This window comes from Panthera pardus, unplaced genomic scaffold (assembly GCF_024362965.1).
Source record: "Panthera pardus isolate Hobbes unplaced genomic scaffold, ASM2436296v1 HiC_scaffold_8, whole genome shotgun sequence".
Classification (NCBI taxonomy): Eukaryota; Metazoa; Chordata; class Mammalia; order Carnivora; family Felidae; genus Panthera; species Panthera pardus.
In genome coordinates, this window is record NW_026527013.1 from 12022046 (window position 1) to 12035946 (window position 13901).

At 46.6% G+C, this 13901-nt stretch overlaps 1 protein-coding gene across 1 annotated transcript; it reads right to left on the minus strand.

The window, feature by feature from the left end:
- Positions 1 to 4223: 4223 nt before the first annotated feature.
- LOC109247988 (olfactory receptor 10H3-like) lies at positions 4224 to 5168 on the minus strand. Its single transcript, XM_019417258.2, has one exon. It carries the CDS (start codon positions 5151 to 5153, stop codon positions 4224 to 4226), a length of 930 nt encoding a protein of 309 aa, XP_019272803.2. The 5' UTR covers positions 5154 to 5168.
- Between the last annotated feature and the right edge of the window lie 8733 nt (positions 5169 to 13901).

A 13901-nucleotide genomic window follows, 5' to 3' on the forward strand; every position in this document is an offset into this window, starting at 1 on the left:
GACAAAATGGTGGATCACACAAGACCTACAGAAAGTGAGATGAAAAACCATTGGGGTCATTGTCATTCCCAGCTGAGCCACCAGCCCAGCCTTGGGATGTAGGACAGCACAGCCACAGGGACTCATGAGCATACTGTACCACATGGGGTGGCAGACGGCCACGTAGCAGTCATAGCTCCTGATCATGAGCAGAAAGGAGTGCTCTTTGTTCTCACAATACTTTGCCTTCATTTAGCATGTGTATAGTCAAGAAATGTTCTTCCAGGAGCGCCTGGATGTCTCAGTCGGTTAAGCGTCTGACTTCGGCTCAGGTCATGATCTCATGGTTCATGAGTTCAACCCTCGTGTCAGGCTCTGTGCTGACAGCCCAGAGCCCGGAGCCTGTTTCGGATTCTGTGTCTCCCTCTCTCTCTGACCCTCCCCCGTTCATGCTCTGTCTCTCTCTGTCTCAAAAATAAATAAACTTTAAAGAAAATTTAAAAAAAAGAAATGTTCTTCCAGGCTTATTTTGTATGGAAATATTCCAGGTGCTAGGATCTAGCAATGACCCAGGACTAAGTCTCTGCTCTCCCCTTTTCATGGTTCATTGAGAGAACCTGTCATATAACCAAACATGACAATACACAGTGGTCAGAGGTGTGAGGAGGGCAGCCTAGGGATCTGCAGAAGCTAAGGGAGAGTCACAGACCCAGCCTGCAATTTAGAGACTTTGGCAATTGGTAGTGTCTACATTGAGACGTGATGCCTAATTGGCTGAGCCACCAGGCGCCTCTCACCTGAATTTTGAAGTGCTTTGTGGCACAGGTTAAGGACCTGATGAGTGGATGGAGGGTCACACAAGGAGCAGGTGGGGAGCATGTCGCTGGGGTCGTTGTGATCATCCTCACTTGCTATGGCCACATGCGGGTCCCCGCTGCCATCTCCAGTTCCGGCTTCTGTCCCCAAGGCTGAGAGCAAGGGTAAGTCCATGGGCTGTTGTAGAAAATAATCTACTTTTTATTTTGCTACTGGTTTGCATAGCCACTTTTCTCTTCTGGGTGTTTATTTTAAAGACCTTAGTTTGGGGGTGCCTGGGTGGCTCAGTCGGTTAAGCATCCGACTTCAGCTCAGGTCATGATCTCACAGTTAGTGAGTTCCAGCCCCGCATCAGGCTCTGTGCTGACAGCTTAGAGCCTGGAGCCTGCTTCAAATTCTGTGTCTCCCTCTCTCTCGGTTCCTCCCCTCTCATGCGCTGTCCCTCTCTCTCCCTCAAAAATAAATAAAAATATTTTTAAAAATTTAAATAAAAAAGACCTTAGTTTGTATTCTTTAAAAATTAGTATAAAAATTTGAAGTATTATAATTTGTAAACTAAATTATACATCTTGTATCACATGAGCTTAGTAGTTGGAACCACTTAGTCTTTAGTCACAAGACTACTTGTTAGAGTACCAAGGAAAAAATGTTATTTGTGCTTTGAGATTGGTCACAGAAAAGAAAATAGCAACAAGCAGTAAAAAGATGAATTTAAACATACTGTAACATTATTACATATGTTATATGTTATATACACTTATGTATATATGTTCACACGCGTATATACACATTCATTCCAGTGGTTCTGTTTTTCTGGGGAACCCTGACTAACACAAAAACCTTAAAAGAAAAAGAGGCCTTGTAAAAATGTCCCTTTTCCATCTAAAGAGATGAGACCCAGACCTCAGGATCCCTGGTGGTTTGTCCTGTGGGTAAGCATTTCCCCCAGGTCAGCCCCTGCAACTCAGCGTCTCTCTGAGGATGTGCATGATGCTGTGTCTTTATTCTAACGCAGGGGCCCCATCACACAGGAGGGTGAGCATCCCTCCTGAGTCACATGGTCCACGTCGAGCACGGAGACCGTTCATGCTGTCTTCCAGCGCCTGCTCCGATAGTGTTGGTTGAGGGCACACCGCACCCCAGGCCCTGTGCTGGGGCCCCTGCAGCTACACGGTCAGGTGAGTCCTCAAAACACACCCCAACGAGCAAACCCTGCAGCTGGGCTCCCGGGACTCCTTCACCTTTGTTGACCGAATTCCAAGGACACTCAGCACTTCTCGAGAGCCATCTCAACGCCCCAGGTCTTCTCCACAAAGAAGAATGGTCTAAGAATCTGGCTTGAAACTAATTGTAAAGTGAAACCCAATAACTTTTAATGTCAAGATGCCATTTCACGAGTCAGTTTCTGGGGCTGCTGTATCAAAGCATATAAACCTTGTGCCCTGACACCACACACATCTATCCTCTTCTATGCTGGAGGCCAGAAGCCGAATCAGGGTCACCAGGTGTGAGTCCAGGTGTGAGCAGGGCTGCATCCTTCAGGGGATCCGGGGAGGGATGTGTCTCCTGCTTTCCCAGCTTCGAGGGCACCACGCATCCCCTGGCTCGTGGTTCCTGCCTCAGCTACTCCGATTCCTCCTTCCGGTGTCACATCCCCTGCTGCTCCCTGTCTCTGGCCCCTCCTGCCCCCTTGTCTAAGGACACTTGCAATTATAGCAGCCCATCTGGGTGATGAGGGTAATCCCCCTGTCTCAGATCTTAACTGCATCTCATCTGCACACTCCCTCTTGCTGGGTAAGGGAAGGCAGCCACAGGCTCTGGAGAAGCACATCTTAGGAATGGTGGGGGCATCCGTCAGTAACACCGATAATGAGCAAAATAATGAATGGAACCCCAAAACTGCCATAGCCGGTTTTGCCAAGCACTCGTTGTCAGTGTTCATGAGACAAAGTGTCTCATAAGCTCCTCTGGAGTCCGTGTTTCCCTCTGGCTGTGTGAAAGGGGTGTGTGCCTAGGGCTGCACCTGCCCTCCTTCCCTGAAAGGGGTCTCTTCCTTCTAATGACAGCCTTCTCCTCCTAGTCATGACCTCACTTCTCTCTGTAGACACCTGAGGGAGGTGGGTTCCTGGTCACCAACTGCACACACATGCACATTGTAATCTATTCCTCCTCCCTGCCTCCATGGTGCTGTGGCCTGGGACAGATTTGCATTTTTCACATTTGAAAAATGTGATTAGTGATAGATGTGGGTCATATCTAAATGTGGAGAAAGGATAATTTATTTTGAGGCTTAGAAGAGTGAATGCATAGGAAACCCTTCCCACAGCATTTAGCAAGTGGCAGGTACTCATATGTGGCAACCATCCTTAGATTAGTATTGTAAGACATCTTCTGACTGCAGCTCAAATATCTGACCACAGTTTAAGTAAGAATTTACACCAATGGAAGGCCCCCTCCTGGAGCTTCAGACATGGTTTCCCAACCCCAGCATGGGAGTCAGACACACCTAAAGTTGCGTGTGACCCCTTCACTCACATGTTGTGTGACCCCCCACCAACATTTCTCATCAGCGTAAAGGAGGTACCTACACCCTTGACCTTTCTCTGTGCCATCTTGAGATAGCACTGTGCCGTCCAACACATCCTTCAGATAGCTGCAAGCAAACATAGTAGTGACAAATTGATGTTTTACTGAAAGCATATGGGGGAAAAGGTAAAAGGATCTCCTTAAGATGTCAGATAGCCACACCCTTTAAGCATTGTGTATGTCATTACTCAAGCACTGAACCCTCTCTCCTTTTTCTGTCTCTTTCTTTCTCCACTTTGCCTTCTGACATCCTTCACTCGACTCAGCTCAACAGAAAATCTCCTTCAAGTCTATCCCCTCAAAACACAGAAGGAACTATACACATTCAGTCATCTTCTTGGACAGAAATAATGTATTTTCTTTTGTGCACTTGGCGTAATTAAAAGATATGCTTATACAACACTGAGCACAGAGCCTGATAGGAAAAGTCCCGATGATGGTGGCATTTATTATTATGCTTATTGTTGTTTATCCTTATAGAGGAAGATGGGAAAATCCTCCTTTGCTTGTCCATTCAAGAACCATTGGCATCGGTGCCCAGATACATCCATGTGATGCCCCCCACTGGCCCATAGGTAGATAACACATTCTTAGAAGTAATGGGATAGAGTTGATCACATGGGGTCTTAAACAAGAGATCATGGTCCCTAGAGCCTATGCAAGAGGGGGCACACAAATTGGGGAAAAACAAATACCTAGCAGGTATCCAACACCTATGGGTGCATCCAACAATATCTTTTCAGTATTTACATATATTGAACCCCTACAATAGTCCTATGGAGACAATGTTATTATTTTCAGCCCTTCTGTCATATTTCCTCACCACCATGTTTCCTCCAGTGTTAGGAGCTTAAGGGACTGAATTTTCTCTGGAAGCTTTTCTTTATGGCATTCTTGAGCTCCTTATTCCTGAGGCTAAAAATGATCGGACTGAGAAAGGGGGTGAAGACTATATAGGTGGTGGCCATCAGTGTGTTACTGTCCATAGAATGGGGGCCCTTGGGCTTGAGGTAGATAATGGAAGCAAAGCCGTAGTGCACAATGACCACCGTGAGGTGGGACACACACGTGGAGAAGGTCTTGTGCCTGCCCTCAGCAGAGGGGATCCGCAATATGGCGGCCACGATGAAGACATAGGAGAGGACGATGAGGAATAAACAGCCCATCAGAGCTGAGACACACACCAGGATCACACCCAAGGTGACAGAGGATGTCTCCTTCCCACAGGCCAACTTTAGAAGGGAAAGCACGTGGCAGGCAAAATGGTGGATCACATTAGACCCACAGAAGGTGAGGTGAAAAACTATCAGGGTCACCATCATCCCCATGATCGAGCCACCAGCCCAGGACCAGGACACGAGGCGGGCACAGCCACGGGGGTTCATGAGCACATTGTAGCGCAGGGGGTGGCAGATGGCCACGTAGCGGTCGTAGCCCATGATCATGAGCAGGAAGGAATGTGTGAAGCCAAACGTGAAGGAGAAAAACATCTGGCTGGCACAGGCCGTCCAGGTGATGGTGCGGTGGGTGAAGAGCATGTCAACCAGCATGCGAGGGGTGATGGCAACGGTGAACAGAATCTCGGAGGTGGACAGGGCGCACAGGAAGAGGTACATGGGCGTGTGCAGGCTGCGCTCACTCCAGACTGTGGCCATGATGAGCAGGTTCCCCAACAGCGTGAACAGGTACATGAGCAGGTACAGCAGGAAGAAAGCGGGCAGGAGATGCCGTGGGAAGTTAGAGAATCCCACGAGGATGAACTCAGTCACCATGCTATAGTTCTGACCAGGCACGGGTGCTGCATCTGGTGAGATCAGAAAGGGAATGAGGGTGCGTAATTTATCCCATGAATGACAAGGATGATTCAGAATAAACCTATCATATAGTTAGTCACATGAATAAGTTAAAAAGGAAATGTCATATAATTATATCAATCTAGAAAGCTATCCTGGATTGCTAAAGTTCAATTCCTATATGGTTTTTAAAATTGATTTATAACTGAAATACATTATATTATTTTAATACACAGCATAATGATGATATGTTTATATATCTTGAGGATTTTTTTAAAGCTTTGTCAACATCAAATCAACTGAGACTTTCTTAGTTAACTAAGAATACATGCTACAAACTAGGAAATAGTACAAGAAGTGGGAGACAGATAGATGCATTATTTTATAAATTTTTTTTAACGTTTATTCATTTTTTGAAAGATAGAGACAGAGTGCGAGCAGGGAAGGGGCAGAGAGAGAGAGAGAGAGAGAAATGGAGACACAGAATCTGAAGCAGGCTCCAGGCTCTGAGCTGTCAGCACAGAGCCAGATACAGGGCTGGAACTCACGGAACTGTGAGATCATGACCTAAGCTGAAGTTGGACGCCTAACTGACTGAGCCACCCAGGCACCCCTAAATAGACTATTTTAGAATCAGAAACAAGCCAAGGTTACTCACTGTCTTGGCTGTTCATTAGCAGGGGACTGAAAGCCAGGAGAGGTGCTTGAGGATTGTTAAAGAAAAAAGGAATACCAGGATCGGAAGCAAAGAGACGTGATCATCTACCTAGAAAGGTACAAGAATGAAGGCAGAAAATCTTTGAGCAAAGACAGAACACATGCTGTGGAAGACAGATCAACTTCCCAAACTCATAGCATTTCCCATAGAATTGCACTCATAGTAATCATGTGAAAGACAGAATTCAAGGAAAAAGCAAGGTAAAATTCCCAATAGTGACACAAACTATAAGGAGACAGTTGTCAAACATGTTGGTTGCAGTATTTCTTTTCTTTTTTTAAGTTTCATTTATTTTTGAAAGAGAGAGTGTGCCCAGGGGGAAGGGGCAGAGAGAGAGAGGGAGACAGAGGATCCACAGTGGGCTCTGTGCTGACAGCATAGAGCCAGATGTGAGGCTTGAACTCAGGAACCAAACCATGAGATCGCGACCTGAGCCAAAGTCAGACCCTTAGCCAACTGAGCCACCCAGGTGCCCCCATTTGGTTGCAGTGTTTCTTTATGTTAAAAAAAACTATTGAGTCCCCTTGAAAGCTTTTGTTTGAGTGAGTTAGAACTCTCCATTCTTACTATATTAGCAATTTAAACTGAGATTCTTTGAAAATATTGAATTCTTAACCCATTTAAAAGTGCAATAATCAACCCAGGCACCTGGGTGGCTCAGTCGGTTGAGCGTCGGACTTTGGCTCAGGTTATGATCTCACGGTTCGTGGGTTCGAGCCCCGCGTCAGGCTCTGTGCTGAGCGTGGAGCCGACTTAGGACTCTCTCTCCTGGGGAGCCCGGGTGGCTCAGTTGGTTAAATGTCTGACTTCAGCTCAGGTCATGATCTCACGGCTCGTGAGTTCAAGCCCCATGTTGGGCTCTGTGCTGGCAGCTCAGAGCCTGGAGCCTGTTTCAGATTCTGTGTCTCGCTCTCTCTCTGCCCCTCCCTCACTCACACTCTATCTCTCTCAAAAATAAACATCAAAAAAAATTTTTTTTACTATCTAGAAATTAACCAAACACATGCAATACCTCCAAGGACAGAAACTGTAACCATGGATAGATATGTAGAAGATGGTCTGGCTACATGGAAAGCTGTAAATCCATGTGTACTCTTAGATGGGATGAGCTACTATAGCAGTTATGTCGGTTTCTCCCCAAATTATGCTCAGTGCAGCTGCATTTACAATTAGAGAAGTTAAATTTAAGAACTATCATAAGCCTACTTCTGAAAAATGAAGTCAGTGAAAAACTGTACAGGTCTTCTAAAAACGAAGCACACAAGAGAGACAGAGAGATGTCCCTCATGGCGTTGAGACTCACTACCAAATCAGAATCATTTGTTTTTTTATTTTATTTTTTCCAACCAGCCATTCTTCCTCTTTTTTTTTTATGTTTATTTATTTTTGAGAGACAGAGTGCAAGCAGGGGAGGGGCAGAGAGAGAGAGAGGGAGACACAGAGTCTGTAGCAGGCTCTAGGTTCTGAGCGGTCACACAGGGCAGGGCTCAAACTCACAAACCATGAAATCATGACCTGAGCCGAAGTCAGATGCTTAACCCACTGAGCCACCCAGGTGCCCCACAGCTATCCATTCTTCTACTGATACAGCATCATTTTTTAAAGTGAGACCCTGGGGCAGACAGAGGTGATGTGTGTGATGCCCAGATTGGATACCTAAGAAAATATCCCTGCATGATTCAAAACTGGGAGCACAAACCAAATGAAAAAAAGGAAGGATGGTTTACTGATTTGTGGTGGGAAAACTGGTCATTTTAGGACGCGGCGTAAATCTGAATTCTTGCCTAAGGCCCCATGCAATCTAGATGGATTTCACACATAAAATGAAATATAACATTAATAGGAGAAGGATTCAGGAGAATAACTTTGCTATGTAAGAGTGAAGAAGGACTTCTCAACCAAATCTCAAACACAAATGTTAAGGTGAAGTGGAGAAAAGGCAACCCTCTTGCCCTTTGCTGGGAATGCAAACTGGGTAGCTCTCTGGAAAACAGTGTGGACATTCCTCAAAAAGTTAAAAATAGGTTTACCCTATATCCAGCATTTTCACTACTAGGTATTTACCCAAAGAACATTAAAATACCAGTTAAAATGGAAATAGGCACCCCAATGTTAATAGCAGCATTACCTACAGTATCCAAATTATAGAAGCAGTCCAATTGCTTGATAAAGAAGATGCGGTTCATATGTACAATGGAATATTCCTCAACCATAAAAAAGACTGAAATCTTGCCATTTACAAAACATGGATGGACTGGGGCACCTGGGTGGCTCAGTCGGTTATGCTTCTGACTGCGGCTCAGGTCATGATCTCGCGGTTTGTGAGTTTGAGCCCCATGTCGGGCTCTGGGCTGACAGAAGCAGTCTCTGTGCTGACAGCAGGAGCCCAATATAGGGCTCAAACTCATGAACTGTGAGACCATGACTTGAGCCGAAGTTGGACACTGACCTAACTGAGGCACCCAGGTACCCCAAATTCCATTCTTAGTACATAAATGTTAACTCCTTGGGAAAAAATAGACATAAAAACTTCCCCAAGGATTTTGTTCAACAAAGGATATCCAGGATACATGAACAGGCAGATGGAGATTTGGGAAAGGAGCCGATGCATTGACTAAAATTGACCAGGGAATACTGTCTAGAGTAAATAAGAAACGAGTCACATTAAGAAGTAGAGACTCCATACAGAAACGAGTCCAGGACATGAGCAGAGAACCCACAGAAGGGGTTACACAGGCAAGTGAACAGATGGTTTCAAGACAAGGAAAGGGAAGGGGAAAACGACCCTGAGATTTCCCTGTACACCTATTCATTTCCCCAGATTAGGAAGTGCCCAGTGCCCACAGCTATACGGGGAGGGAGCCATCCCATGGCCTGCAGGTGAGAACCGACAATGGAGAAGTGCAACCTTCACCTGCACCTGAACCTCTATCTCCATGGCGCACACCTACCTGGACGGAGCATGTGGGATGCAGCCCCGCTTGTAGTGCGGGAATGCACAAGCCTGCTTGGGAACAGTAACTGGGAAGGGGGCAGGTCCCACGGGCCAGATGCAAACCCTGGAGCCCCAGCCAGGAGTTCCATGCACACACAGCAGCATAAATGAAGCCGTAAAATGACAGAGTGAATGAGGCAAAAGGCAGCTCAACTCTCCAGCATAATTGCATTTGGGCGCATTAAAAACAGAACACCTGACACTATTCTGTGGGATGCTGGAACGCTGTATACACGCCACTGTCCACTGCTCCAAACCCACAGGCTGCAACACAGACAGTGAGCCCTAGTGTAAATGGGGGCGGAGTTACTATAACGTGTCCTGATTGGTTCACCAGTGGAACAAACGCCCCACACTAATACCAGATTGTATGATGTGCAGCATCCCTGGCCTCAACCCTCCAGATGCCGGTAGCATCCCTCCCTCCCCATGAGCTGTGACAACAAAAGGGCCTCCGGGCATGTGCAAATATTTCAGGGGGACAGGATCAGTCCCAATCAACAATAGTGACCTAGAAGCTGCCAAGGTCACTAGGCTGAGTGAGGAACCCAGGACCCAGCAGGGGCAACCCGAGAAAAGTCCCACCAGCTCCCAAGGCTAAGAGCCTGTCTTACCACCTTTCTCCCCAGTCCTGTTCCCACCCCCAACCGGGGCTTGCTCCCCACAACTGCCTAATATTGCCACCTACCCTGTCCCTCCTGGTCCCCCTCTTGCTGGGCTGCCTCTTCCAGGAAGCAGCCAGCAGGGGAGGACAGAAGACGCTCTCTTGGGTTATTCTGTCAGCAGCACACAGGGGCAGGTGTGGGGCCAGACCTCTGGGCTCCTGGAACTGATGCTGTGTGCTTTATCCCTGCCGCAGCTTCCCAGCAGGCTGCTCCCTAGAGCATCCCTGGAACACCAATCTGGAGTGCTGTCCTCAGGGTCTGGAGAGGTCAGAAGGATCATCAGAGGGCCTCTGGGACCTGCAGCCTCTACTCCTTCCTCCAACTCTCCAACACAACTCCCTGCTGTCTCTGGTGCCCAGAGAGTCCCAGTCCCTGCTGAGGACTAGGAGCTCCCAGTCTTGGGGGAGACAGGACTGGAGTAAATGCCTTCAACCCCTTAGGGTCAGGGCACAGTCAGAGGGGAAGAAGGAGCTGCAGCAGCCCAGAATGGGAATCCAGGGCTCTGCCCTGGGGTCAAGGCAGCTGGAGGGCTTCCCACAATAAGGGTAATTTAGAGCTGGGTCATAGGGAGCGATTTCTCCTTGTCAATAGAAGTGTTCAATGTCTCCTGGACACACTGGATTGCCCCACCTCGCCTCATGGTCAAGTTCGACCCTATCCCTGTCGTCCTGGTGATCTGAGCCTGAGGGTCCACATCAACATAAGCCTCTCTGTGATATAACCAAGCAAATATTTGGTCTCCTGTGTTGTCCTTGTTCATTGACCACCGAGGAGACTCTTGTATGCTCACGAGGTGACTGGGAGCTGTGGGTTTAACATTACATCACATCTTCTGCCTCCAACTCAAACATCTGGCCTCACCTTTGAGTAGTAGTTTAGATCCACAGAAAGCCCCCTTCCTGGGTCCCCAGACCTATGGTTTCCCAATCCCCAGCATGGGAGTCAGACAGACCTCAATCTCCATGTGACCCTTTCCTTCACATGCTGTGTGACCTCCACCAAGGGTTCTCATCTGCATAAAGGGGGTACCCATACCCTTGACCTCTCTTTGTGCATCTTGAGATAGCACTGTGCCTACAACAAATCCCCCAAATAGATTCTTCCAAACTTAGAAATGAGAAATTGATGTTTATGGAAAGTAATGTGTGGAAAAAGGGAAAAGACTTTCCATAAGCTGTCAGAAAGCAAAACCCTTTTAACATGCTTTATATTCTTATCCAAGCACTGCTCCCCCTGCCCTTTCTCTCTCTCTTTTCCTCCCTATTCCTCTCCCCCCTCTTCCTCTCTCACTCTCCCTTCCCTTTCCCTTCCTCTTATGAAAAGTGCCTGTTACCAACCTCCTTCTCATTCTTTATGCCTTTCCCAGATTTTGCCCTGTATGCACTTTATCCAACTTCCTGTTCAGATCCCACTAGTCTGTCTGTCTCTGTCTCTCTGTCTCTCTCTCTCTCTCTCTCCCTCCCCCCTTCACCTTCTGAACCAGCTTAGCATAGAAAATCACCGTTAGGGTCTATTCCTTCAAGGCAGTGAGGAATAATAAATAGGAACCATCATCTTGAAAACAAATGATTTATTTTCTTTTGTGCATTTCTTATAATTAAAAAAAACAATACTATCAAACACTGGATACAGTGCTTGATAAGACAAGGCCCAATGTTGCTGGCACTTATTATTGTTCCTATTTTTGTTTAACCACCTGATGGATGAGGGGAAAGTCGTCCAGTCAAGAAGAACCATGTGCATCAGTGCCCAGTCACGTCCATGTGATGCCCCCCACCTGCCCATATGAAGATAAGACACTCTTAGATAGAACTGATGGGATGGAGTTCATCAGACAGGGTCAAGAACAAAAGATCATGACCACTAGAATCTATGCAAGAGGGAGGCAAACAAATTGGGGAAAAACAAATACCCAGCATGCGTCCAACAGCTATGGATGTGTGTATTTTCATATACTGAATCCTTACAACAGTCCAATAGAGACAGATGTTATTATCCCCAGCCCTTCTGTCATATTTCTTCACCACCAAACTGGTTGTCAGGAGGTTAGGGGAATGAATTTTCTTTGGAAGTTCCTCCTTATGGTGTTCTTGAGTTCCTTATTCCAGAGGCCACCAGTCCAGAAACAAGACACAAGATGGGCACAGCCACAGGGACTCATGTGCACATTGTAGTACATGGGATGGCGGGTGGCCAGGTGGTGATCATAGCCCATGGTGATGGGCAGAAAAGAGTGCCCTATGTGTTCATGGCACTAGGCCCTCATTTATACATATACACACACACACACACACACACACACACACACACACGTATATATTTATTTATATATATAAAGACATATATATATAAAGACATATATATACATATGTGTGTGTGTGTGTGTGTGTGTGTGTGTATATATATATATATATATATATATATATATATAAAATCAAGAAATGCTACTCAAGGTCGCTCAGTCAGTTAAGCATCTGACTTGGTTTAGGTTCAGGTCATGATCTCATGGTTCATGAGATGGAGTCCCACATCAGGCACCGTGGCTGACAGCTCAGAGCCTGCTTGAGATTCTCTCTCTGCCTGTCTTTCTGCCCCTCCCCTGCTCACACACTCTCCTTATCAAAATAAATAAATAAATAAAAATTTAAAAAATGTCATTCAAGGCTTATTTTACATGGAAATCTTATAGGTGCTAGGATCCAGCATTGACCCAGGACTAGGTCTCTGCTCTCTCCTATTCATGGTCTACTGAAGGAAGCTGTCATATAATGAAAGATGACTGCACAGAGTGATCAGAGGTGTAATGAGGGCACCCTAGGGATCTGCAGAAGTCAAGTGTGGGTCAGAAGCCCAGCCTGCAATTTAGAGACTTGGGCGATACGTGGTGGCTACACTGAGACCTGAAGGGAGAGTAGGTATGATTCAGATGACACAGCAGGTGGAAAATGGGCTTCCAGCAAGAGCAAAGGCTCAGGGTGACAGAGGCATGGTGCATTTGGGGACGATGGCTGTCCAGTGCACCCTGGAGAGTTGGAGGTGGCTCTGGGGATTCTGGATTATGAAGGCAGACAGGTGGGTAGGGCAAGATCATGCAAGACCATGGCATCCACTTAAGGAGTTTGTTCCAAGGACAATGGGGGTACTCTAAATACTTTTAAAATACATTACATAAAAGACCTGTATGGTATTCTATTATAAATATATATTCACAGATGTTTCCACTTGGGGGTCCTATGACGTCTACTACATGTTCCTTCGTGGATTAATACTTACATGTTGTGTTGGGTCTGAAGCTAGCAGTGTAAATGCCGAGTCATAGGGGATACCTATGTTCAGCTTGAATAGATTCTGCCAAATGGCTTTCCAAAGTAATTATACCAAGAGGTACATTTTAAGCCCATACACCATGGTCAGATTCCCATTTGTAGGGAGCCCCTCTGGCTGCTGTGAGGGAAGCAGGCTGTTGAGGGCTGGTGGGGTGGGCAGATGCAGGAAGAGATGGGCAGAGGTGTGCGTGGGCATCCTGCACTGGGTCGAGTGGCAGACTGGAGGTTGATTTCAGAGGCAGAATGGACAGTGTTGCTGATTGGACACAGGGACACAGGAAGTGAGCTGTTTCTACACCTAACACTTAAGACCGAATGGGTGAGTTCTTCCCACAACAATGAACAATTCTTCAACTTCCCAGACACCAACTTGCAGTCCCATAATTCAGTTCACTTCTGACACGAACTACCTGGAGATGCCAGTGACAAGTTTTCAGTGTTCAGGGTACCTGCACTTTTGTCTGATGGGACTTCACAGTTGGGGTTTCTAAATTCCCCCCTTTCATTTTGGATACTTTGCTGGAATGACTCACAGAAATCAGGAAAATGCAACACTTACTCTTCCCAGTTTACTATAAAAGACACAAGTCAGGAACAGCCAGGTGAAACAGGTGCATCAGGCAAGGTGTGGAGGAAGGACCGAGGACCTTCCATGCCCTCTCCAGACACACCACCCTCCTAGCACCTCCACGTGTTCACAAATGGGAAGGTCTCTGATTCCCATTGCTTAGGGAGTTTTTGTGGAGGTTTTGTTACACAGACATGATTGATTAAATCATTGGTCCTTGGAGATTGAATATCAATCCATAGCCCCTCTCCCCACCTGGAAGTCCCAGCTCTCTGATCTCACCTTGGCCATTCAGGGGAGCAGCCTCCTTCCTAGACTACCCAGGGGCCCCAAACCACCACGCATCTCCTTAGCATGCAAAATCCAGTATCATCACTCCTGAGACAAGGGCTTTAGGAGCTGTGTCATGAAGTGGACAAAGACCAAATGTGTTATTATAGCCCAAGGATGCACGT

Bases quoted from the DNA above. Each gene is read 5' to 3' on its own strand.
- LOC109247988 (XM_019417258.2), bottom strand. From the start codon at position 5,153: ATGGTGACTGAGTTCATCCTCGTGGGATTCTCTAACTTCCCACGGCAT.